A 27,386-nucleotide genomic window follows, 5' to 3' on the forward strand; every position below is an offset into this window, starting at 1 on the left:
GAGGAGGAGGAGGAGGAGGAGGAGGGAAGGCTTCCATGTGAGACCCAGACAGACCCAGGGATTTTTTGAATAATCCCCATCCAAAGAATGGACCTTGTTTAATGCTGCAGGCAATGGATATAGTAACTCCTCACAAAGACATCACAAGCAAAGCCTCAGACCTCAAGTGCCATCAGTCAACTTTGGCTGAGCCAAATTTTGTTGATGTGCACAGGTCTGGCTATGCTCAAAATCAAAACCCTTTTTCACACATTACATAAAGTCTGAGGTTTTCAACATAGTATCTTATAGGAAGTAAAACCTAGATTATTAATATGAAAAAGGAAGAAAAGTGTTTGAGGGGAGGATTCCCCCCTTTTATTTCTAATAGGACTTGGGGCACAATCCAGATGAGGCTAGATATGCAAACCTGTGTGTTTGTGCTGTCTACTTGCAAAGGCCTTGGCTGAACAGCTGGAGCTGAAAAAGAAGCATCTGTTCCAAAGTTCTCTTTCTTTCAGGAATGCTTTGAATGAGCATGTACGGTAGCAAATGAGTGGACAGCAAGCCTTGAGTTTGAACCCCCGTCAAGAAGGTTGCAAGACGAAATGACAGATTGCAGGGCTTGAGCATATGCTGAAAAAGAATGAAAGAGAATTAGATTTTGTATTGCTTTAGAAAACATGTGTAGGATGGGCAAGGCAAAATACACATTTCAAAAATTATGTGCAGTGTAGAAAATCAACTCTTTACCCCATGCTGATAATAAATGCCATAGATTCAATACATATAGACGTACCTCTTCAACCAATGAACAAGTTCATGGAGTATGCTGCCAGAAGGTGCAGCCATTGACTTAAAAGGCAAGGGTAGATTCATGAAAGATAGGTCTATAAATTGGCTATGCAAAATACTCTTGAATACCAATGTCTAGTGGGCAAAGGTGTGGAAGGACTGTGGCTTTCATGCTCTGCTCACAATTTTCCAGATGCATCAGCTGGGCCACTGTCCTAAACAGGATCCAGAACCAAATGGATCTTGGGTGTGGCCCTAAAGTGCTGCTCTTACACACCTCAAGTTGACCGGGATGCAGTCCCTTGTTTCATGTCAGTTTGGGGGTCAGGAATTAAGTAATGAATGCAGCCCCTATTTTGACAAAGACATTTCTCCACTTGGAGAGAAGCTCCATAGAATCCGCAATAATTAAGCAATTTGCTGAATTGAAATTGGCCAAAGGAAAATCTTTGGCATGATCATGCAGAAGGTACAATTACTTAGCTGATAATAGCTTGGGAGAGGCAGAGGATGAAGGTTGAATGGTGGGGAGACTGGCTTGAAATATAGAACTCCACTACCTCTTCACCTCTCTTTAAGAAAAAGGCCGACTTGGTCGCAGGTTCTGAATGGGAAATGGGTTGGCTTCCAGTTTTGAATACATTCTTCTAGGTAGAAGAAATTTTGCTTACATTGTACTGTTGCACATTAAGGATTTGCCCATATGTAAATAATGGCTGCATATCTTAAGGCAGAGTCCTGTGCATATCTAGACCAAAAAAGAGACATCATGGCTGGTTCTGGAATGCTGGGACTTGCTTAGACAACACAAACAAACAAAAAGACCTACACATACAGGACTGCACCCTCACTTATTATCAGTTACCCTTCGCACAGAACTAGAATGCTCTGCCATTTAAGCAGGGGCCAAATTTGTATCAAAGCGTATTGAGTCTGAAGACAAGAAAGAGAGTTAGATGAAAGAAAGTGTCCTACCCTAACTCAGAAGTTGTTCTCTCTCCCTTGATACCCCACTCTGAAGTTCCAAGATGTTGAGAGATTCATCTCTTCCCCCACCCTGCTTTTCTCCAGAAACTGAAACATGCCAGATTCTTAAAAGAGAGAGGTTAGTAATCAGTCACATGCAAGAGTCAAATGTGTGCCACAACCGTGACCCCACAGTCAATTAGGGAGAAGAAATCTGGTTCAAATCGCCATGATTGTTGGAAGGAATAAAGTCCACCAGAATGAAATGTATTTTTGGTATCCATGCTTAAAAGGCAATTGGTATTTCTTAGTCTCTCAATGGACTACAGGCACTAACTGTTCCAATGCATACCAGTATTCCTATCTACATGCAGAATTCGGAACCATGTTTATTAATGAAATCAGTGTAGATTTCAGAAAGCCCAATACCTTTGTGGTTTTTATAGAATACGCAGTTGTTGGCACAATTATCAGGATGAGCATCCCAGAAATCTGACCCACAGAAGCACAACGGAGGCAAACTGATACTGTACATTTTGATCTTCTCCCGCATCTGGGCACGTAATGCTTCCACATATCTAAAGTAAGCAAACACACACAAAACATTTTTGTTTGCCTGCTTCAGGGATGACCCACAGTCTTGTAAACATTTCAGCAGTTGAATGATGTTAGTCTGTTATAGCAAGTGCAACAAGGAAAAAAAAGAAAAACGGGAGGGAAATCTAGTAACACCTTAGATTTATGGCAAAATAGGGGGAACACAGGCAGAAGAAGGTGAGAGGTCTGCAGAGGGGGCTCAGTACAATGGTATTGATTACAGGAGAGTAATATATTGATCACTGAGGTACAGGGATTATTGTGGGTCTTGGCATGCAAATGAGGGTGGTTGCAATGCTGTTAACCTGGCTGCCGTATCAGTTCCTACTGATCAGCAAAACAATAGCCCTGGCAGCCTCTAGGCAAGCTATCAGTTCCCATTGCTTAAAGTATCAGCAAATGCCAAACAATAACCTGGCTTGGAATTCCGGTGCTTTCTGCGCAAGGGGTGCAGCTTTGATTTTGTAACACAAGGGCATATATAAGCAACAGTTTTCTACCAGGATTTATCTGAATTTTCCCAACACAAGCAATGCTATTGTATATGTAACAGGAAGTTCAAAACTGACAGGGATCAGTAAATAAGAGCAATGACATTAGAACTTTTAAAAAGCCCTGCTGGATCAGACTGAAGGGCCTTCTGGTCCAGCACTAAATACGCATGGTGGCAAAACAGCTGCCCACAGGATCCCTCCAGCGGGGAGGGTGCAAGACCTCCCCCGCCCATGGCCAGCAAGACCAGTAGCCACGGGGAGCCTCATGGATCTGCCCAGTCCCCTTTCCAAGCCATCCAGATTGGTGGCCATCTCCCATTTCTGTGGCAGCAAATTCCATCGTTTAACTCTATGCTGCAGGAAGAAGTCTTTCCTTCGATTTGTCCTGAATCTCCTGCCATCATGGGATGAGCGAGGGAGCAAAATTCTTCCCTCTCCATTTTCCCCGCTCTGCGCACAATTTTTAATTCATCTGTTATGTCTGCCCTTGCTCTTTTTCTAAGCAGAACAGTCCCAACTGCAGCCTCTCACAGAGAAGCCGCTGCAGCCTCTGGATCAGTCCGGCTGCTCTTCTCTGGCCCCATCGGTGAGGGAATGGCCCCATCGGTGCGGGTGTCCAAGGACAGGCTGGACGTGCACATGGTGAGCTGGCTGGTGCCGGAGGTCAGACTAGATGGCCCGGGAGGCCCCTTCTGACTCGCTCTGTTTCTATGTTTCTATTGCGACAAACTTCTGTGGACTAGAACTCACTTCGTGAGATTTATGAATGGTTATCTAGAAATTAACAGAAGATCATGAAATGCATGAAGCACAATTTGTATGCTTTCTAATTAAATATCTATATATAACTGTGTATCAGTTGATTTCAGGACAGTTTAGAATCACAACTAAGCACAGAATCAAATCGTCTGAAGTCAATGGGACATAAGCTACTCCTGATCAAGATGCCATGTTAATTTTAATGGCTCTAACATTAAGCATGACTAAGTCTAGTAGTCACAGGAAAAAGGCAGTAAAAATCAGAACCATAAAATAGCAGAATACAGAGTCAAATTAAATCCAGTCAAGCTTGGCTGGGTGTGTTTAGGAATTCCATAAGTGGAGAATAAGATCCAAAAACACTTTTTTACTAGTTGGCAGCTTTTTCCACTGCTAATGAAACAGTAGCTGGAAACCGTTATCAAAAGGTGACATTAATACCACCTTTAGGCATTCAAGTCTCAAGCTTTTTAATGCTTTATAGGCAAGTACCAGCACCTTAAATTGGACTCAAAGCAGAGTATAAAAATCACTTAGTGCTGATAAGCATTTCTATTCAGCACTCAAGAGAAGCAGCAGTGCAGTTTTACCATAACAATTGTATCACCACAGATCAACTTAGCAGAACACCTGCAACAGGAGAGAAATTCCTAGTCCTGATGGTTAAAATTAATAGAACCAAACTTGCTAATTTCATGCTAGAACTGTCTTCAAGGCACCTCAGGAATGCACCAGGAAACTGAGAAATTTCCTGAATACTGTAATTTTTGTTAGCTCTCTGTTCTTGCATGTAGAACTGACCAACAAAAAGGCACAAATGTATGAATAATCCCTTGAAGTACGGCTAATTATATTAAAGGTTTTAATCCCACTGCTGAAGTGGATAGGGGAACAGGGCTACCACCTGTTAGGGCTGCAAAACAACCCATCTTGTGAGGGCTCCGGCCCTGAAACTATTTTAAATAATGAGGGCATGCTGTGCTGAGGCACATGACCAAGCAACCACCAACAACTTTGCTGTGATTCATTACAGCACCTGTAACCGAAAGAGTTTTATTGGCCAGAAGCAGCTGTGACACTGCTCTAACCTGTCGGAGAAATACTGGAGGAACACATGGCAGCCCAAGCTCTGCTGCTGTCCATCCGCCTTTGTTGCAGCCAGGTCCTGTTCAGATGGCATGTCTCTGGACACATTTGTTAGGAACAAACAATGGAGGGCTCTTGCCTTCATGCCGTCCTGGTGGGTCTACCAGAAGCATCTGTCTGACTACTGAAGGAAACAAGATGCTGGAATAGACAGACACTGGGTCCATGGCAAGCTTTGTTGGGAATTGTAGTCTTAATTCCTATGTGTGGGATTTTAGAACATGAAGAGTGCCACTAAGCTATTTCAACTCACCTTGAATATTCTTTATTTCTCTGTCGTCTTTCCATTATTTCTTTCTTTTGTTGTCTTTCTGCTAGCTCCTTCTGTTGCATATCCTCCAGTGTAAGTTGTTCCAGTTTTTCACAAGCTTTCCCTTTAGGCTTAGCTTTTCCCCGAGAGGCCATTTCCTGTATCCTCTGTTCCTCTGCATGGCGGCTACGCTCCTTTTCTTTCTTAATTCTGTGGGCAGAAATGGACATTGATTCAGCCTTTCACAATTCAGCTCTCAGTTCTGGCACTGAGTTTCCATACAAAATACACCAATAATAGTAAACAGTGGTTTAAAGGGTCATTAAAACATTCCTTGGTTTCAGCATGGTACAGGGCTGGCAAACACTGCACCTTTATGTTACAGCTAACTTCTCACTTTACCTGTCAGCATTCAGTTTTACCAGGTGTTCTCTAGAACAAAGAGGGGGACCACAGCTAGTATAAAAGAGCAGGTAGGAGTTGTTCCCTGGGAAGTCCTTGCTCAAGTTCAGTAGGCATTCACTTCTCATTCCCCTGCCTGCCCCCCCAATTCCCCTGCTTCTAATTTGCAATGCAAAAACAACTGTGGAATACAAGGATGATTAAGATAATGTGCTTGAACCTTAAGAGCACCATACAAAACTCCCATTTTAAAGTTATTTGGTTTATACCTTTGCCTTAAAACACAAAAAGACCAATAATTTTTCGAATATTAAAAAGTGTATTAGAAAATATATGGAGTCATTGTGCCTGTCTAGCCTCCAGAACACTTTGCTTCCTACAAGCAAAAAAACTGTTGCTGTTCTACTCTTCTAAGCTTATGAATTTTTGGTCAAAGTAAGACTTCACATGTTTGGGATATTCTGTTTGCTTGCAATCTTACCTCTCCCTCGTGAAGACAGAGCAATAAAGTGGGTGTGTGCTTTCATAAAGAAATTCAACTAGGTTATTAGCCCAGTGAGCTAAGAAAATAGAAAATACATACATTGTGATCACTGTAAAAGAATTCTACATGAAGAAATAGCCAGGAAATATAATTAATTAGACAACATAGTTGGGAAGGCAAACCGAAAGGCTAGAATTTTGTTCTCAAGACTGTTTCCAGTAAATTGCAAGACTAAAATTTTTTCTACTGTTTCATTGTTATATCAAGGACCTGTTCCCTACATTTGAGAGTTTCTACATATCTTCTGGTTCCCATGCTCTTAACATATGGCCCAAATACATCAGTGGCAAAAGGATTGTAATATACTGCATAAGTACTTGTCCATTTTCCTCTGCCACTCCTTCTGCCGTTGTTGCTCTTTTACTTGTTCTCTTTCAATGTCCATGAAGAGGCGTCTGTATCTCAGGTATTGGCTTTGACGCTAAAGAACAAAAGTTTTAGAGCAATGGGACATAAATCTTGGAACCGACAGTGCACAACGTCATGGTACAGATGACACACAGAGGACACTTAGCACCATGTTGCTGCAATGGCAGTGGTAATCGCAGCAGAGCCAGCTGCACAGGGGTAGCCGCCCTGGGACCCAGTGCCATTTGGCCCCTTCTCTCCTGAACTTCTCTCTGTTCAGTTTATTGCTCAGTTCAGATTTAATGCAACTGAGCGCAATTCAGTTCAGGTTTATTGCTTGCTAGATGACCAGGCTTTTGCATATAAGGAAAACAAATGCATGCAAAATTGTTATATTGATTGCATATAAAAACAAAAACATGATGCAAACAAAAGGTAAAAACAAAGGTATCTTGCATGATTTTGCATGAATGTTTGGCAGACAACGTATGGGTAAACTCTGGATTACCTATATTATGGTTTGTTATTGCATGCAAACTAGGCTGTCGTCATTGACATGTAATAATAATTTGCTAGCGCTTTTCAATGTTTCATCATTACAAGTATATTTAAAGAACTTAATGAAGTAGTTACGTATTATTTGCATGCTGCAATTAAGAGTTACACCAATACAAGTTATTGCAGTTCAGCTAGAAGGGACAAGCATGTTCTGAACTAGATTTCCCTCTGCTGGCCAAAAATTAAATAACTTTGTACTTTACCTGGACTCCTATTTATGAATGTTGAAAATTCTAGTGTCTAGTTGGCTTTCAAATCCGTATCTCACTCAAGGTCCAAAACCAGACTAGATTACTGTGCATTTATTTATATTACCCTATCATTGCAGGCTCCACAGATATTTGAAAGCACATAAATTACTTCTCTAAAAGGTGTAGGTGTACATACAAAGGACAGGAGTTTATTAGCTCCATGTTTGAATTCTTGCAGAACTTTGAATGTATTGCGGCAAATCCAGCAGTGCAATTCACCATTTGACCGCTTACTCAAGGAACCCACAACATAATCCGTTTAAGCTATGATCAGTAGCCATTGAATTGTTAGGCTCATGGCACATGTATACGCACCATTGCCTTTTACCACTAAAATCTTCGGCAGCCTTTTAAAGATAAGCAGTGAGACTGACAATCAGGCACTGCAGTTACCACAGCCCTGATTGATGTCCTCATGAAAGCTCATTTGCAAAGTGAATTAATTTAACACTATATACCTGCTTTTTTGATTCTTCTGTTTCTGTTCCAGGCCAGAATTCGTGAGCAGCTCGAGTCTCAGGGTTAATTTCTGAAGAGGGCCCTGGATAGTTACCTTTTAGTATCTCACTGTTAGCCTACGAGGAGGAAAAACCAATAAATACCAAACCTGAGGACTTCTATAAAAACCATTTAATATAGAAAAGTTTCTGCAGAAGTGTTAATGTGTAGTCCTTTTTCCTTTTCTTTCCAAAAAGCTTATTTATTGCAAGTTACAAAACTCACTAGGGAAATGATCCAGAAATTTTAACTTCAATGTGATCATACTCCATGTTTGGTTGTACTAGTTTTGATTCCCTTTGTGTATTTGGGTTCAGTGAACAGTTTGGAAGCCACTGACACTTAAACAAATGTAGACGTGATGTACCCCTTTTATGAAATCGTATCAGAATAGGATATAAGCATCATTGAAGTATTTCTTCAGAAACAAAATAAGCTGCAAGTATTTAAAGGACAATTCCAACTTATCAAGTGCATTTAAGATAAAGCCATAAAAGGTTGTTTAAAACAGGTTTAGCTATACAAAAGTAGGCACTTGTTTCTCCCAGGTTTGTACCCTGAGCTATGATCTGATGACAGAAGAACAGAAAACAGTATGGTACCTAGTTCAGAGGAAAACTATGGAAACTATGAGGAAAATTCAGTATTTCAGTTAGCAAAAGTATCATTGGCTTAGCTATTTATAAGGCTATACCTTGGCATGTTTTTCTTTTTGGAATCTCCAGCACCTATGTTGATGACTCATCTGCTTCAACTAATATAAGATTATTCTGGCATCTTTGCATTTAGCACCCTAAAGGAACTGATTATTAATTAGTGACTATGCTGGAAAATGACTCAGCCTTTTTTACTTTAATACTTAGTACATAATATCAGTTGACACTATTTTAATGATTGATATATCATGTATTGTGTAATAAGCTGGAAAAAGTTAAATAACATTAGCATAATTGAATCGAATTATTTGTTTGTCCTGTTTTATTATGGTGTGAAATGATTTGGTATTACACTATAGAGTACAGTAATCCTTTGATATGTAATCCTGTCCTTCTATTGTTCTTCTTGTGTTATGAGTCACTTCTATGTGGAAAAGCAGCATATAAAAATCAGTGCCAACACCATCACACGCACTCACACCTATGATGGTATGGAGCCCATACATACACACACGAACTTACTCAAACCAGTCCACAGCCACCTCTTGTTACCCTAACCTGACTATCGAAGTTCTTTCCAACACAAGGAAATAAAGAACAGAAAGGCCAATATTCTGCCAAAGAATATGCATCCCACTCCTGTTAAATCTGAACAAAGAGTAAGGCTCTTACATGTCAGCTACACACGTGATAATAGAGAAATCTTACTGTTTGAAACTCCCCTGCATCTTCCAAGTCTGGTCCTCCTTGCTGCTCTTGCATTTCTGTTGGAAGGTCATGGTATCCCACAAGAGGAAACTCCCCACTGTCGCCCTCTTGTGCTTTTCCTGGAGATGTCTTGCAAGAGCCTGACTTCTCAAACAAAAAAGATGTAAAATTATCCCTGCAAGTCCCTGGATCACATGCATACACTCTGCTGAGACTGAACAGCTTTTTTGGAATGTGTTTGCAAACCATCTGGTTTGAGTCTTGCCTCAGGTCTCTTCCAAACCCCCATGACGTGGGACTATTTTAAAGCATGGTCAAGCTCTAGGCATTCAGCCTTTCTCCTGGCTGAACCCCTGGCCAAAGAATCTGCAACAAGATGGCCTTTAAATGGCAAAACAAAACATTTTCCCCCAGTAAGACTCTGAATTACATGACAACACTGGATTAAAAATGTTTTTAAACATTCCCTGCTTGCTAGAGAAAGGGAACAGTTCTCTCCACTTGCCTGCATTGTGTTTGAAGCCTTACTCCCTCAATCCTTTAATTTTTCTGCTGCTTTAATAGGGATTTGGCATGCCCCAAATGAAGACATGACAATGTCACATCCAACTGCAACACCATGGGTTTTAAAAAATGGCAGAGCATTACTTTCCAGAACAGCAAGATCACAACATAACTGCAACTTTTACCCAGTTGCTTCATACTGTAAACAGCTAGATAAGCTATCATAGGATCATGCTCTCACCACTTTAAGCGATTGCCCTAATAGGACACGATAAAGCTAAACACACATCTGGTACTGTTTAAATGGATTGTGTGAACTTGCGTAGTTACCAACTGTCAAATTTCAAATATACCTGTTGGGTTGAAGTTACTTGGAGAAATAAATTCTGAACTGCTTTTTCTAAGAACGCAAATTAAAATTTTAGTACAGATCCACATGGGTTCAGAAGTACAGGACTATTATCTTTGTATATAGTTATATTAAAAATTCAGAAATGCTACTGTTAGCTTTTTCCTTAATTCAGTCTAAGAGGTTCTTGAAAGGGAAAAGCAATCTTCATGTTCAGAGGAACTTCTGAAATATTTTTACAGACTAATAGAAATGATTTTTGGCTATCATGCTCTTTTAGAACTTATGGACTTGTAGTCAGGGTGGACTTGGAAGGAACAGTCATCACTGCAAAGAGAATGTTTTTGTGGAAAAATTCTTTCTATCTTATTTTTCAGGAAGCACTGATTTACTGTCAGATTCTACAAAAATAATTCACCTGAACTTATTGGGCAAAATCTAAGGAAGCCCCGAACAAAGAATAGGCAAAGACCCAGTTAAGAGATAACAATGAGAACTATAGCTTAACATTATGCTCCCAAGCAGAGGTGAGCCTTGAGTTCATGCACTCCTCACTCCAGTCATGGCCACAAGGAGTTTAGAGACATTGATTTTCATTTTTAAACCGGAGTTTTAAAAAGTATTTCCCAACTTAGTCAGTACATCCTGGCATACTTCAGATATTCAGAGCTCTGTCCCGCCATTTGGCCATCACTGGAGACTTGGGTTTATTTAAAACAGAAAATGCAAGCCTCCAAGTTCCAGACTTCCTCTTCCTTTGGAATAGCTGGGCGGGGAAATATACATAACCAAGGCTCACTGCTGCTTGTACATGTAGTACAAAATCCATACTTACCATTTTGCCTGAAAGAGGTTATAATAAAAATTCTACCATGATAGCTTTTAAAGAATATGGTAATTCATGCAACATACTAACTTCAAAAAGTCATTCAAATCCAACATTTGGCAATAATTTTGTACTAGTGGCATAACTGTGTTTACTTGGTAGTAAGTACCAATGTTTTGCAGTTAGTTAAGTTGATAAAGCCACTCCTGTTAGATGTAACAAAAATCATTTTCTCTGGAAGTTACTTGTATGCTTAGACGGCTCACCCAAACACCACCTGGCAGAGCATCTCCTTCTGATACAGCTTTCCGAGAAGCCAGCCTTTTACGGACCTGTTGCACTGTTTTCCTTACCTGAGAAAAAGTATATAAAATTAAGGGAAAAATTAAGCATTATAAAAAGTTAATGCTTGCTTTTCAAGAAGGATTTAACTTTCTTGAAAAATAGGTGGTCAATTAATAGTTGTATTAGGTTTTGGATATGATTTGTCTCTTTTCATCTGCTTAATGCAAATTTAGTGTTTTGTTTCAATGGTAGTAAACATGATAAATACCAGAATTTATGTTCATGTACTTAAAAAAAGAAAGATACCAGACACTCAACTTCATATAGTTACTCTTCCGCATTCTGACCCAGCCTTTAGTTATACACTGCATTTGTCAAGACACTCTCCAAATTCCTACATGAATATAATGCAATTCAACTGGCCTAGCAGAACTTGCCCTCTTCTTCTAAGAGTAGATGATCTGGATAAGTGGTTGGCAGGCAAGTGATGTTCAATTTAGGAGCCAGCATCTTATTCTGATATAGCGGTTGGCCAGGGACAACTTGTATAAAAGAAATTGGACCTGCAGAAAGAGAACTGGGGAATGGCCCAAGGCAAACAGGATCTCTCATTAGCAACTGGGACTGGTGTGTGTATGTGCATGAGTTAATCTAGTGAAATGGAATACAATCGATCACAAACCACAACTTTTTGGAGTTACACTTTCCCTCATACCTGCACACTTGGCAAATGGGTTAAATAGCATGAACACTATTGTGATTCAGACCTTTGATTCTGATGTAAAGGCCCATCCACAAGAAAATATTAGGTCAGTGCCATGGCAGCCCTTTATCCATAGACTACAGCAGAGTCCAAGAAGGAAAAAGCTGACAGTCCCTTGAAGATGGGAAGCTCTCACATACGATCCAAAGAAGTGCTTTAGTGACTGTCACACTAGCAAGGGATGGCTCCAGCCAACACAGCCAATGAGACTGTGGGAGCTGCTGCCAAATCCTCTGGAAAGCACAGGCTGCCCACTCCTGGTCTATGGCAATCAAACATTTAAATTAAGAACTCCGACAAGAGCAGAAATCATGAAGTTTTAAAGCATGCCAGTCTGAGCTCAGACAACTTGGAAGGTCTGTTTATAAATAGGAGGGGTGGGGTGGAGGCCGGCTGAAAAACATTCTGCTGCAGATTAATGCCAGAAAGATGCTCCAGTCCCCGAGCATGCATGCCGTCTTCTGCTCCCAAATTGATCTTTGTCTCACAATTGACCACTGGGCCACAACAACATGCTGTCAGAAGCTCTAACAGGGTTGTTTTCCAATGGTGTATTATCAGTACCAAGTAACACATATTAACTCATGAGGATTTGCTCATCTATCATCTACGAATGGCTTTGCATTCATAAAAACATTTGCAATCTTTCAAGTGCTTACAGTAGAGAACTTCTGCCCAATGGGTAGGCATATGAGATTAAAGATATTTAAGGATAAAAAACTCAAAAACCCAGGCTGAAAAGAGAACAACGCTCACAGTTTTGGCTTGCTCTGAGAGCTCTAAGTCTTGTTCTTTTCTTTCCCAATCCACCAGGTAATTAGGGTTCTGCTCAGATATAATCTTACTGCCAGAACTGCAGATTGCAGAATCTGTGTTGCATCTGTATAAACATGTGCTTTTCTTGGGGGTCAACTGCAATGCAGAATCTGAGAATCTGAGCACAATGGAGCTTTCCTTTAGTGCCTGCAGAAAAAAACAAGAAGGGTAGGAGACAGAATGTATCTACATCTAGTGTGATTATTTGGGGGAGCAGGAGGTAATCAAAATTGTATTGGTTCAGTACAAAAATGTAAACCCTGAAATAATACCTCTATTTGATTTTAATAATCAGTTTTTACATTTATGTCACTTAGATTCTAGTGATTCTAAGACTGACAAATTATTTTTCTATCTGGTAGGAAGGAGGAAAAATCTTTTATTGTTGAACACTGTAATAATTTTAATGCTCTGCCATGTAAACAACTTAAAAGAAATCAGATCAAATGGACTGCATGTATTATAAGAATACGTTAATGAGAAACAAACCTACATAAGAGATGCTAATCACATATTCTCAAGGAAGGCTTTGTATTAGAAGTTGAAAAATGCATAAAACAACATCAATTTTCAGATATAAGTTTCCATATAGCCTGAAGTGCCCAAACCTGCCTAATCTTGGAAGCTAAGCAGGATCAGGCTGGTTTGAAATCTGGATGGGTGACCCCTTCCAAATGTATTATTTTATATTTCGGACTTTAGTTCTCAGATGCCCCTGGCAGCATGGACAATGATCAGGAATGCTGGCAGCTAAAGTACAAAACATTTAAAAATCTACCTTCTGCCCATCTTTTTAAAGTACCAAATTAAGACTTCCATAGATATCTCAAATGACATCACTAAACTTGGATCAACTGTGTGTCCCAACGTGTGAGTTCATAGGAGCTACACAGTTCTGTTTTCTAAACAGCTCAGAAATTTCTGTCTCTGATTGTTATTATTACATCTACAAGGAAGTTGTGTATTTTCATGATCTAAACAATCCAGAATTAACCAATTTTTTGTTGCTGGATTAACTTTGGTTTGTTTAAACCCTAAACAACCCAGCATTCGACTATAATGAAAATGATCAGAAATAGGCATTGCAGGGTTGTTTAGGAATGCAGAAGAGATTAATGAACAAGAAGCAGTTTTCTCACTTGCTGAAGGTCTATTTGTAATGACTGCTATGCTTAAACAGTAACACTTTTAGGAGACAGATTTACATGTGTAGTTAATAAATGCAGAACTAAACATTAAAAAGTACTGCCTTACTGCTTCATAGGATGTCTGCAACTGCTGTTTTCTTTTCAGCTTAACATGCTGGTTCACCCTGTGTTTCACTTCTGCTTGAAAACGTTTCAGAACCCTCTCTTTTTCTTTCTGCTGTTCTTTATATTCTTCTTCAATCTGAGCTGCTAGAGCCTAAGAGACATTAACATTGTTTAGACCCAGAGAAAATGGATGGCAAATTGCATCTCAGCAGTTGAACCACTGGCCAAATTTATTTATTTATGCCTCTCTCTATATACACACAGACACACCCAGTCCCATTCCCAGGGGCTCTGAGCAGTTTACAAGAAATAAAAACCAACAGTGAATAATACAGACTAACATATTAATAAAATAAATATTAAATAAAATGCACATGAAAACTCATATGGGAAGGCCTTTCAGAAGAAATAGCTTCTTAACTCCTTCTTAAAAATGGGAATTTGGGAAATCAGATGAATCTATGGGGTCAACTCCCTCATTTCTAACCAGATCATGAATGTAGTTTTATTATGGGCTGACCTGCCATTACAAAGGAGCAGTGAAAGGGATTGTGGGTGGTTCAGACTGCTCCCCAATTTACCCCAGTAGGCAAGATGAACAAAAGGAGAGATATAACTACATACAGGAGAAGGCAACATTTTATCCTTCTCCTGAAACAGTATTTTGCCCAGTCGAAGCCATACTGCCTGTTGCTTTGCAGCACCTAATAGTTTGCCACCTAAATATAATTTAAAAAAAAAAACCATAATCCCCAAAGAACAAATGTTGGAGAGCCAAGCAAGGTGCTTCAACTCTGCTCTGATGGTCTTCTGGTGAGGTAGTGGGGGCAGCTGGAATGCAGCAGGGGTGTGGGGAGGGTGTAATTTGGTACAAATCAGGCACACCACTTAGCACTTCTGGTTGCTGGACTGAACAAAACTTAGTTTGATCCCACAAGACACTTTAAGCATTTAAGAAAGAAAATATAGTTAAGATACTGAACAGTTTAACAAAAGCAAATACATGTCAGATTGAGGCAACAGCTCAGTAAGAGCACAGACTCCCCATCTGGAAAGTCTCCAGCTGAATCTCCAGTTACAGAGTCCTGGGATGTCACAGAGTCACTGCCAATAGCTGATACGTTGCTCTGAAGATCCACAGAAAACATCATCATTTTTCACATAAAAGGATGCTTTGGAAAATATAAACATATTGTAGCAGACCGTGAATTTTTCTTGGTACTCACAAAAACTGGGCTCTCTTCATCATCTTGGGCACTCTCTACCCAAGCTCTGACAGGAGCCACACGCTGGGTCCTCTCTGCCAACACATTCCAGTTTGTTGCCACTGACCGAGGTCTCATTTTTGCCTCAGCTGTTCTCCCAAGACACTGTTTAAGCTGTTGCTTCTTGGGCGGTAGCACCCCTGCACCAGGGTAGTTTCACGCCTGAGATTTCTGGAAGGATCCTCTGGTGAAATATAAGACTGAGCTTAATGAAGACTTTTAGACATACGCAGGTTACCTGCCTGCACTTACACACCACTAAGTAATCTTAAAGATGAGGCTGTGTATTGTGCAACCGAGAATGATCGTGGGCCAGTAAAAAGAAAAAGAAAGGCTGGACCACTCATCTCTTTCATTGAGTGCATCAGCAGAAACAGCAAGTGAACTTGTTCCTTCTGTGGGAATACGATCATTTGATTATTGCTTCAGATCAAACTGCTGTTTAAAGGTAGACTTTACACTGTAAAGTTTACAGAGATAGGGTCAAAGAACTGACAGTCCCGCCAAGAGACCATTTAATTCAATAGTGTTGACATCATTGACCCTTTAGCATCCTCAATTCATGCATCCATTATAAGCCATTCACTAGCTCACATTTTAAATGTTTAACTAGCTTCTTAACTCTGAAACACCACATGGAAGAAAATTTCCCTCTTACACATGATATTTCCGAGAGCTTCAGTGACAACCCACCCTTAGATTTAAAGATGCTGTCCAGCAGCTATGATGATAATGCCTATAATGCCGTTCCCCCTACATTTGGTTAAAAATGGCAGGGCGAATCAATCTAGTATCTACCAACTCTCTGCACAGCATGCAAAGTCATCGCCCCCTTTGCCCAACCGACCCACAGAGAAGCCTGTCCCTCTGTCATCCCACCTCCAGCGGCGATGTTACCGGGGTCCTTCCCGAGCCGCGGGCAAAGCAGCCTCCTGAAGGCCTGGTAGGGAACCAGGCTTCTTCCAGACCATCCCGGCCTCCATGGACTACCCGTGGCAACACCAATACGGGACGGCAGTTGGTGGCGCTGCCATGACAACGGCCACAAGCCTCGCTTAGGGCGGGATCACCACGGCCGGGAGGAAAGCCAAGGAAAAGCCTCCCCGCCACGGAGCCGGAAGCGGCTTCGCAGCGCCTTCTCCACGCTCCACTTCTGCCCCTTCCTCAACCGTCGCTTTGAACTTTCGCGCCGCTTCCGGCCCGGCGGCATGCGAGCTCCGCCTACTGCCACGCCGGCCACCAATCCGAGAGGCAGGCGCACCGATGATGTCACACGCAAGGCAGGGCCTGTCACACCGCGACGGACCGCCTTCGCCGCGCCTGCGGACGTGGGCGCTCCGCTGCTGGCCCCGCCCCCTAAGCGCTGGCCCCGCCCCTGTGTGGTGGCCGTGCTTTAGACGCGCTCGCTGTAACCGGGGGCGGGTTTGCGTGTTCTCGAGTACAAAACTTTCTGGTAGAGAAAGGTCCTGCAGACAAAGTGGCTGATGGTTTTGCTTTCAAGGTGCTTTGCCTAACAATTAAATATGAAAATAATAATCCAAGATTTATAACTTTTACAAAACAGGCAATAAAAGGAGCAGGCCAAATTACTAATAATTCGACATTCCAACCACCGTGTTGCACTGACCCTCTGATATCGAAAATACCAGGTTCTGGGAACAAATCCTCATTCAGATGAAGTAACTCCAGATCTCTTTCAGTCTGGGTAGCATCAACACGTGGATGGAAGAGAAGGATTCCACCGCCCTTGCTAGTATGAAAAAATATACCAGCAGCTTAATGTTTATTAAGATAGCAGCAGAAGGTGAGAGAAGAGCCCCCACAAATGTAATTTCTTACCAAATTGCTTTTATTGCCTGTGTCTTTCAAATCCTAGCAAAGAAAGCTGTTTCCAGTGGCTGTTTCTGGGAGAAATGAAAAAACAGAACAGATTTTATTGTACGCATCTCTTTTTTCAGCCAAATTTTTCCCAAACAGTGCACAATTAAAACCCAGTGCACATGTATTCCACGCAGATGAGTATGTGGACACTCTTCCATGCAAGTGCTGATTGTACAGTGGGAGGGACAGGCTGGGGCTTGGTTGCCACCCTGATGGATGCCAGTAAGCCTGCTGGCCACGATTTCGCCTGGGTGTACATTTAACATGCATGAGCAAAGTCTGAATGTACAAAGTGCACTTTCCTTCATATAATTTAATTTTATTCATACATTTATATGGGCTCATCTGGCTGATGCATTTAGAATGGATACAATAAATAACAAACTTTTCAAAATATTGAAGTATAGTTTTTATACAAGAATCAACAGTAAACTGAAAATAAACACATCCAATTAAAGATTAAATGCTAGTAGAAAAGGACTGTTTTTTTCTGCTGTCTAAATGAATACAGAATAGACGCCAGGTGGCTGTCCCTGGGGAGATCATTCTGCTGTTGGGATGGCGGGGGGGGGGGGTGCCATTGCACAGAAAGCTTTCTTTGGTAGCCACCAGACATGCCTTTGCAGATGGAGGGCACCTAGAGATGACCCTCTGATGAGTCAGAAGGCAGGAACATAACATAGATGCACTTCCAGAGAGATGCAACTAACCTGTGCTTCTGTTTCTGCCTCTCCTCTTCATGCATTCTTTGAATATGGGATTGTATGCATCTACAGAGTTAGCCTCCTCTCATTGATCTGTACTCTGGTAATCTCTAAGCAAGATTACTGCAATGCACTCTATGTGGGACTGCCCCTGAAGACTGCTCAGAAGTTGCAGTTTGTGCAAAATGCAGGGACCAGATGGTCTGAACATGTAACACCACTTCTGGGCTGCTGGCACTGGCTTCCTATATCCTTCTGAGCCCAATTCAAGGTGCTGGTTTTAACCTGTAAAGCCCTATACAGCTTGGGACCACGATACTTGACAGAATGCTTCTCTCAGCTTTTATCCCCCTGGACACTATGATCCAGTTCTGGAGCCTACCTGCTCCTGTCACCTCCAAGGGAGGATCAGATGGTGCCAACAAGGAAGAGGGCCTTTTCAGTGGTGGCCACCCTCTTATGGAACAAGCCCCCCTTTGAGGCCTGCCTGGTGCCAACTTTACTATTGTTTTGGTGCCAGGTAAAGAGCATCCTCTACTGCATGGCATTCAAATAGTTTACTGGGGCCTGCTGGCTGTTATTCATGTCTGAAGATATTTTTTCTTCAAGCTATTTTATATGTGTGGGATCAGACATTTTATATCCCCTTTAAGAGATTTTGGATTGGCGACGATTAAGACAAGCTATTCTTGTTTTGGGCCCTGGTGGGGAGTCGCGTATCTTAATCCAGGACAATTATACCCAAATCAGATGGAGCTCATTCCCCCATCATCCTCAGTGCCTTCCCTAGGGTGGGCAAGTGGCCTACTTTACAGAGGAGAGTTCTCTATTTGAAGGCATACTCTGTTTGACTGGCTGTCCGGTGAAGGGCCAGCTTGGAGAGAGAACCATGAGACGAGAGAGCAGGAGGGAGAGTTCATGTTGCCCATCAACAGAGAGCCCCTGGAGTGCAGAGTGAGCCAGTAGGAACTCAGGTCACTTTTTTCCTTCCTACATGAGGGAAAATATTTCCACTTCAATGCCTGATTGGCTGTTTCTCAGTTTTCCCCTTCACTGGCCAAGCAGAACCTGCACAAATTGGCACCCTCTGTTTTGGGGATGCAGGCCCTCCTGCTCTGGCAACGCAAACTGTTTTCTCGCCCTCTCCCCCAGCCTCCTTGTGCAGGGCAGGCTGTTCCTGCTGTGGCTTCTGCAAGGGGCCTGGAGAGCTCCGAGCCTTAGGAGTGTGGTTCCCTACTCATGCCTGGCAGTGGGCTGAGTGGAATGGGGGGCATATCTGACCATCCCATCAGCGCGTCACAGAAAGAGCCAACCAGCCTGCTGGAACAAAGTCCTGCAGTATTCAGCAATACACCAACTTGTCTTGCTGGAAACAAAGCCTTTATTTGTGATTTTGCCCTGTATGGAGGCAAGGCCAAGAACACCAGTGACAGAAAACGAGTGTGGAGATTAGCTGTTTCTGTTTAAAATAAGAACAACAACTCGTGCGGGAAAGTTTCTTGGTTCTTTTTTCTTCATAGGAATAGATCAAAACACATCAAAATGCATTCAGCGGCCTCCCAATTCCATGGTCCTGTGGAAGCAACCACTGGGAACAGCTTTCTGTGCTAGGAATTGGAAGACACAGGCATTAAGCAGTTTGGTAAGAAATCAAATGAGCATTTGGGGGACTCTCCTCCCACCTTCTGCTGCTACCTTAATCAGCCATTTTAGAACAATTGGCACAATTGTTCCGCAGTAAATATTGCATTTTATTAATGACAACAGAGATGGAATCGTAAAAGCATTCAGTTCTTTTTGGTTATTCTCTGCATCTGGTAACCGATTCTTGATTCAAAAGATTTAAGACAACAAAAGGAGACTAATTGGCACTTCAAGCCTGGAATGTTGGCCTAGTTAGGAGGATGTAGGAAGGACAGTGTCGCCAGAGCTGGAGTTAAAAGCATCAGAGTGCAGCAACAGTGGAAGCTGAATACGGTCAAAATGAAAAGACCTGTTGGTCCGCTGAAGCTGTTTTGTGATCACTTGCTGTTACAGGGTCCGTGAACCTGGAGTGAGCCAGTGTTTGGTCACCTCTAATATTTTTTGCAAGGCAGCAATTGGTAGAACGGAGCATATTTCACCCTTGTTCATGTCATGTTACCTTCTTTTTAAGGTACATCTGAGAAGCACTTGGACCCGTTTGCTTGTGAATTCAAAAATGTGACTTAATAGGGTAGCCATGTGTTCTCTTTTGTGTAGTACAGTCCTGTATTTGAAGAGTTGCCAAAGGCATCCTCAGTTTTAAGAACTTTCCTCTTCCTGTTTGAAGGGATTTTTAACCCATAAGAAGGGAGAGCTACAGCATTAAAATTACCCATCAACAGTCAACAATGTTATTGTTAATGAAATAAATGGGCACTATGGTAAACTTTTGTCCATGGGGTCATGATGGGTCGGATGCAACTTCTCAACTAACAACAAATGGTAAACTCACTGCCTGTCTATTTCTGCATTTGCATCCATTCCTATAAATTACATGTGCATTGAAATCAGTGTCCTCTCTTGCCCTCTGTTTGGGCAATGCATTTCCTGATGTTGCGTTTAAATCAGTGAATCTGTAGCGCTCCTTTATTCAGACCTGATTCATCCTCTCCCTGAATGAAATAGGGGAGGGCCGCTAACAGTTGTCTTGGGCTGTGCATTGCCAATACACTGCTAGCTTTAAAAAATCATTCTGAATTGAAGCAATACAGCAAGAGCATCCTAGCTGGGGGGAGACCCACATGTTTAAGTGAGAATGGTTTATTTTGAGGGAGTATATTTGAGGGTTTGGGACCAGGCGTGTGCTTTCCTTGCTTGAGGAGAATACTATATTTTCTAATTCTCCAGAGAGAGAAAAAAGAAGGAAGGAAGGAACCAATGAGCATCATTGGCTAGGGGACTAGGGGCTGCTAGCTTGTTACACGGAGCATATTTGGATCTCAAGCAGTGGAGGCTGCTGCCTCCAGTGTCAGTAGGGCAGCCTAGCCACCTGGGCTTTTGCTTGGCTGTTAAAGGAGCTGGCCAAGGTGCTGAACCATATGCCCTCTCGGATTAGAACCACGAATGGTTCCTTTAAAGTTCAAAAGGCAATTGGCATGGTTACATTGCCACACTGAATCTAGGCCACCAGCCTCCACCACATTCCAGTCTGAATCGCTTGAGGACAAATTGTTCTTTGCTGGGCAGGGGGCCTTTGCCAGGAAATCTTTGCAGAAAGTCCTTTTCTCCAGTGCAGATTTACTCTCAAGAAGTAAAAGTGAAGGGAGCTACGCAGAAGCCAGAACTACCACCATCAAGGGATGCAGCTCCTGCACACAGCCAGGAAAGGCAGATGGCTTCCATAGATCATTCTGCACACTTGCCAAACCATTCAGTTTGAGAGCCGTGCGTAAAGAGGGGCCTGTGTCAGATCCCTGAGGAGCTGCAGGAGAGGATCCATAGAGAACGGGACCTGGAGGGTTTGTTCTGTAGAGTCACACCGTTGCTGTGATGCTGCTTTGGAGAGCTGTCTGCATATATTCTTCATGGCTCGTTGTGTTTTTAAAATGTGTTTTCTAATCCCTTGAAAATGAGGATGTAGGGCTCATGAAACCAGAAAATATCAGATCTGACCAAAAGAGAAGAAAAGGAGGGAAAAAACAACAACACCCCACCACAACACACAGCGCTCTGTCTATTGAAAGAGGACTTGGCAGAGTTCAGTGGTGACAGGAGAACTCCAAGCGGTACTAAGGGACGTGCCCGGAGTGGACAAATCATGCTAATTGTGAGAAGGATCTAAAGCTAAACCCAAAATGAAGAGAGAAAGGGAAGTCTTGTCCAGAGTTCTCAGTGCTTCAGGTTTCGTGCACGTAGCTTGCCTTCTAATAATCTACTACACAGGTAGGAAAACTGCACTCTTCATAGCTTTGGAGCAGAGCTGTGGGGTTTGGCAGATACTCCTGCACGGGGGTGAGGGTTCGGTTCAGATGCTGAATGCCTGTCCGCAGAGCTCCTAGGCAAAGAGGTGTGAAGCATTCAAGGGGCCTCTGAACACCTTCTGCATCCCGCACATAATGGGGGTCTCTGGCAGTGGAGGGCAATGCGTTCCTTTCTGTTTCAATGGAACTAGAAAGGATTTGACTGAGCCGTTCTTTATAGAGTAGGTTATTGATCTGTGTGCCTCTGAAATGGAGGGAAGCACTCGAACTTGGGGTCTTTTGAGTGCTTGTTCTGCTTGGGTGAGTTTTTTAAAATGAGGCAGTTTGATCGTGCGAGCTAATCTGGAATGGCGGAGGAGAGGTGATTGGCATCTTTGGACAGTTCATTCCGCAGTGCTTTGCTGGAAAATATTGTAACACCTAAATGCTTAAACAAAATGTAAGCCAGAAAGGGCTTTGCATGCCAGCCCCACATACTGGCTAGCCTTTTACACCTTAAAACTTATTGCACAGGATCGAAAAGCAATTTTGTTCTAAATATTGCCCTGGAAATGCTGCAGATCTTTTGAATAACAGTAATCCCACATTTTGGGAAAAATGAACAAAAAACAGCAGAACTGGTGTAATGTAGCAACTAAGAGGCTACAATGGAACAGGAAATCCATTCTTTGAATGTTGCTACTGCAAGGGAGTTAATTAGGCAAGTCACTCTCAGACTTCATACCCCTTCTTCCCAACATCTGCAAAAAAGGGGCAACAGCAGACCTACCTTAATGGGTTATTATAAGGATTCAAATTAGATAATACATGTAAAGCATGTTAAACTTGGGAAGGTCATATACAAATGCTAAATTTTGTTATGTTAACTTCTTGCAACTGGATCTGATACTAAATGGGCACATTGCAATAAGATTATTGGGTGATAAAATTCTCATTGAAAATGGTGGCGTGGGACATCGCCATACTGCTAAGAGTGACCAGAGCGGCCCCTGTACTCCAAAATAAGTCCCAGTGAGCTGAGTGGAGTTTTTCTCCAGCGTAACTCATGGGGCTACACCCAAGTATGTGGGAGTAAGTCTGACTGAGCTCAGTCGGACCCACTTCTGAGCAGAAAGGCACAGGACTGTAGGGTTAGCTGCAGTGACTTCTTCCGATCGAACATTATGAAGGCGATCGGTGATGGTGTGACAGTGCCTGCATTTGTTCCAGCTGTACTTCTACACACCAGGTTTTTCTATACATGAAACTGAATGATGGCTTGTTTTGCAAAGTAATGGGCTTGCAATTGGGGTGTATGGTGGTAGCTTGAAGGGAGTAGCTCCCTGTATCTATCTTACCAGACAGTGTGATACAGTGGTTCGAGCGCTGGGCTGGGGAGCTGGGAGGTTTGGGTTCTCGTCTCTACTTGGCCATGAAACTCACTGGGTGATCTTGGGCCAATCAGGGACTCTCATCCTAACCAGGATTGTTTTTGTGAGGATAAAAATGCAGTGGAAAACCATGTCTAGTGGAAAGCAAGGCCCATAGAGTTCAATGAGGTTTGTTCCCAGTGAACTGCGACAGATTGGAATGCAATTCTGAAGTCTCCTCCTGGGACCAGTGTACACAATGGTTGGATCCAAACTTAATTATGGTCAGAGTAGAATTATTGAGTTATTGATTTCACTGGGTCTACTCTAATGATGACTAACTGTGCCCCCCCCCCAGCGAGACTTAGAGAGCAATCCTAACTGTTGGGGGAGAGTCCCATAGCAGATGATCTGTCACTTCCAGAGCCCTGTCTGTTCATTCCAGTTGTGGGGGACAGCTTGTTTCCTCCCTTGTTTCTGGCAGATCTTTCCTTCTAAAACTGGGGGTGGAAGATAGCCATGCCAGTCTGCAGCTTGTGTAGGCTGCGAATCATATGGAAGGCAGGGAGGGGCGCATGAGGGCTTTGGCCCTCAGAACCCCAAGGCCACTCCTGACACAGTCCCAGAAGTTCTCAGACCAGGCTCTGCACTGATGGTAGCCCTGGCAGAGGGGTGCCAAAGCTCCCAGGCCCATAAGAAGCTGTCTTCTGATGGGTGAGCCCCGTGGTCCATCCAGGACAGCACTGCTGGCGTCGACTGGCAGTGGGACTCCAGGGGTCTCAGGAGACTTCTTTGTGGCCCTGTCCAGAGGTGCCAAAGATCATGGCTCTGGATATTCCACGTGCGATGCTTGGGATCTGTTTTATTCATTTATTATTGCATTTCTGCCCCAGCCGTTTTCCTCTTCCAAGGAACCAAGGTGGGTCACACAGCCCTTCTCTTCTTCATTTAGCCTCACCGCTCTGTGAAGGAGCCTACTTTGAGAGTGACAAGTGGCATCATGGCTGAATCTCAGTCCAGCAGTCGAAACACTGCACCGCCCCGGAGCTCTGCCACCCCGCCCAACCCTCCCCTCAGCTGACTTTCGGTGGGGGCAGGAATCAGATTGCGGATTCAATCTGATTGCGGACCAAATGCAAACCTGCATCTGATCGTACTGTTATGCTTGCTTTCCCATCACACACAGTTGCCTTTTCCGCACCACTTGGTCTTTTCCCCATTTATGAAGCACTACTTTCCAAAGAATATTGTGCCTTCTTTCAGTTATAAAGGCTGCAAGTTAAGTAAATTGGTGAGGCAGAAATGTTAATATTGTAGCATTTATTATCCAAGGAAATGTGGAGAGAGTGATGTAATCCATGGGTGTACAGGTTAGAGATGTATCTACAGGTAGATTGGAGTAGTAGTTGTGATTTGGAGTAGATCAGCAAAGGATTTCTAACTCCCACTTGAAGCAACAAAATTATCCCCCTTTATGTAGGGGGTAACTAGTGATTTATTTCTGCATGAAAAGACACTGTGTAAGCGGTTTGGTAAGGGTGTTTGTTTGTATTTGTAGTACCGGCTTTCAGTTGGTGGGTCTCACGGTCCCATTAAAAAAAGTAAAACAAATTAGATCCAACAAGCCTAACATCCGTTCATCCCTGAGATAATTTTTATTTTGCTTAAAGTCTAGGATACATTCAGCTCCATTTTCCCCGCACCTTCCCTTAGTTTACCTTTGAAAAGTGCTCTGTTTGGCACCACAGCCCTGTGCTCGCTCATGCTAATCTGTTTTCCTCCCCTCCCGACTGCATGGTGGCAAAAGTTCCCTCATGTTTTCTCATCACTTGTGCAGCGGGCACGCTTGGGACATTCCGTCCTGGGCTTTTCAGCTTCTCACAGTTGAATGAAATAAGTGTTTCTGTTTCTAGGACAGGCAAGGCTTTGGTGCGTCCTTGTATTTGAAAATGGTTCTTGAATCCTCTCTTGTTAAAGGAGCTGCTTTGCAGAGGAGCAGATTCTGACATGGGATGCTTCAGCATCCCAGTGGGGAACCTAGTTCAGCCTGAGGGCAGGATTTCCTTTCAGAGAAGCTCTCGGGACTGCATTCCAGTACTGGGTAAGGTTGAAGGCACAATGGCTGAACCAAAGACAAGAAGGGAAGGGCCAAAGATACCGGTGTTCTTGAGTAGAACTCTTCCTCCCCTTAGCTAAGCTTTAGGAGAAGCATTAGCGTGCAGGAAGAGCTATGCAAGTATTGGGAAGCCACCAGATGAATGGCGGTAGGGTAAGAGAGGGCTGGGCTGGGCTGGACTGGGGGAAGGAGGCATGGCCTTCTGGGAAAGCCCGGTGGGCTGGATGGGAACCCCAGGTGGTCTGCACCCCTGCTGTAGAGGAATTAACAAGAGGTCAGTTTTTACAAGGGGTCTTCCCCTCTGTTTGCATCATCTGGGAGACTCCAGCTCATGGGACATAAATCCCTGATACACATGGTACAAATTTCATGTTAAGTTGTACAACACATGTATTGATTTGTAGTGAAATATTGTCATGTATAAAGTAGTCTTAATACTCATTGCAATGCACCAAGAACCATGAGAGGGACACGCAGTGTGTTCTTTGTGAAGCCTAACCTTCCCCAGCTTTGTGCGCTGTTTTCCTTCCCTGGGTAGCTGTGAAGAAATCAGAAGTTCCTCTTTCAGTTTCAATAAACCAGCATTTCCCTTATGCCCAAACCCTAAACTGTGTGTTGAATCAGCTTCACAAACTACAGAATGCTGAATCTTAACTACAGTTTGTTGAATCAGCTTCATAAACCATGATTTGAAGCTTGCTTGTTTCCAGCACACTGTAGTTAATATCAACCTCATTTTACAGAGTACAGACAACATGGCAAAGTGCAATTTAAATGGAGGCTAAAGGTGCAATCAATCCTATGAATGATTAGGTAGAAAAACTCTAAAAATCCCTTTGACTTTTTCATGTTAAAACATGTATAGGATTGTTCCCTTGAGCTCCTAAACTTGTTATGACAGTGTCAAGAAGGAATGGGGTGGCAGGAACATTTATTGTGACTTCTGAGTATATCCATTGAGGCCCCGATCATGGTGCTTGATCACTGAACTCTTTCCTCGCAATTTTAAACCTGTTGTGTGAGTCACTGCATGAGCAAAGTAATAACAGGCGTTTCCAGATACTATGCACAGAAAGCTTGGGTGATTTGGAGGTGCCAGCCTGAAAGCAACTGACCAAATTCCTAGGGACAGTGTAAGGATAAAATGATCATTGTCCCTTCCTGTTGTATGCCGCGGTTTTATGGATGAGACCAGAGAGCAGGTGGAATTTCGAGAGAAGAAGTTTATTTACCTGCAGGGACCAAACACTCGTTGGAGTGCGGTCCCGAGCAGAAGAATGCAGCTTTTTTATACTCTTTTACAACTATGCAGGTGCTTGAATAACAGCGAACATTGGGGAACCCCACTGAGCTACATTTGCACATTTTGCACTTTTCCCATGCTAAAGCAAGCAAGCGAGGGTACAAGGGCGTGACGTTTGCGGTTATGCTTGAGTGTAGCCTGCTTTGTTGTCAGCCTTGCGTAGCGTGCACATTCGTTGGGGTTCCTGTTCTTGTTCACGCGAACAGGACACCCTGATCATGCTTTTTACCCGTGACGAGCCATGCCCTGGCTGCATGTTCGATTATGGGGGGGGGTGGTTACAACACTTCCCACTCCATGAAGCAGGGATTCCCCCGCCCCCGCCCCCCAGCAGAGGCTGCAGGAACAGTTGCTGTATGCACAGCAGAGGAAGAAGAAATAGAAGCTTATTATGATAATCTCTTTGAACAGTCAATTGTACCTTCCTGCCCAATTCCTTATTTTTTGTGTGTCATCTCTTAAATTTAGATCAAATGCCTCAAGATAGTTACTGTCATGCCTTTTATAGGTCCATGCAGAAATTTTCACCACCCCACTTGAGCTTTTCCATATCTTGTGTTCCATCCTGGGATGGAAATGGGTTTGATTGGCATTGCTACCACTTGATACAGCCAAGATCCTCAAAGGGTGAAACTGTAAAATATGTTCACGGTGACACAAAAGTAAAGAAAAACAAACAAATACTTGTTGGTTGAATAAGTATCTCCCTGCTGCCCTGTTTGATACATGGTAGAAGCATCTTTGTCATTAATTACAGCTGTGGGTCTTCTTGGGTAAGTTTCTTTGCACGTCTGGATCCTGCCATGTTTTCCTGCCAAAGTGCTTTAGCTCTGTTGGGCTGGATGGGCAGCTCTGGTTGAACAGCAGTAACAGCAGTTGGAAATCTTGCCTCAGATTCTCAGTCAGAGGGAAGTCTAGGCTTTGGCAGGGCCATTCTGAGATATCCAGGTTCTTGTTTCTAAACTGTTCCAGGGTTACTTTGGCTGGAAGGTGCGCCTCCACCCCAGTCCCAGGTCCCTTGCAAAGTGGAAGCAGGCCTTCCTTTAGGACTGGCCTGTATTTGCCTCTGTGCCTTCT

The 27,386-nt window shown here is 42.9% G+C and overlaps 2 protein-coding genes across 5 annotated transcripts in view; one reads left to right on the forward strand and one right to left on the reverse strand.

Moving 5' to 3' along the window:
* Positions 1-6: 6 nt before the first annotated feature.
* CCDC15 (coiled-coil domain containing 15) lies at positions 7-16,140 on the reverse strand. 4 transcript variants are annotated; one of them, XM_044437681.1, is made up of 11 exons: positions 15,910-16,140; positions 14,974-15,196; positions 13,749-13,898; positions 12,435-12,641; positions 10,876-10,983; positions 8,952-9,095; positions 7,548-7,664; positions 6,250-6,353; positions 4,990-5,196; positions 2,170-2,318; positions 7-615 (listed from the first exon to the last, which is right to left on the reverse strand). In XM_044437681.1, the coding sequence occupies exons 2-11, from the start codon at positions 15,088-15,090 to the stop codon at positions 497-499; spliced, it is 1,422 nt and encodes a 473-aa protein (XP_044293616.1). In that variant the 5' UTR covers positions 15,091-15,196; positions 15,910-16,140; the 3' UTR covers positions 7-496. The 4 variants fall into 4 exon arrangements, with proteins under 4 accessions (XP_044293616.1, XP_044293617.1, XP_044293614.1 ...); XM_044437682.1 differs by having other exon boundaries at positions 10,897-10,983; positions 15,892-16,140; XM_044437679.1 differs by having other exon boundaries at positions 15,892-16,140.
* Positions 16,141-21,415: 5,275 nt separating this feature from the next.
* The window catches only part of HEPACAM (hepatic and glial cell adhesion molecule), a 30,541-nt gene continuing 24,570 nt past the window's right edge, over positions 21,416-27,386 (forward strand). The window contains exon 1 of the mRNA XM_044437654.1: positions 21,416-21,503. Within this exon, the coding sequence (XP_044293589.1) occupies positions 21,416-21,503 (88 nt within the window). The remainder of the gene's footprint in view (positions 21,504-27,386) is intronic.

The sequence above is a fragment of the Varanus komodoensis genome, unplaced genomic scaffold (genome assembly GCF_004798865.1).
Source record: "Varanus komodoensis strain SLA01 unplaced genomic scaffold, ASM479886v1 scaffold30, whole genome shotgun sequence".
Lineage (NCBI taxonomy): Eukaryota > Metazoa > Chordata > Lepidosauria > Squamata > Varanidae > Varanus > Varanus komodoensis.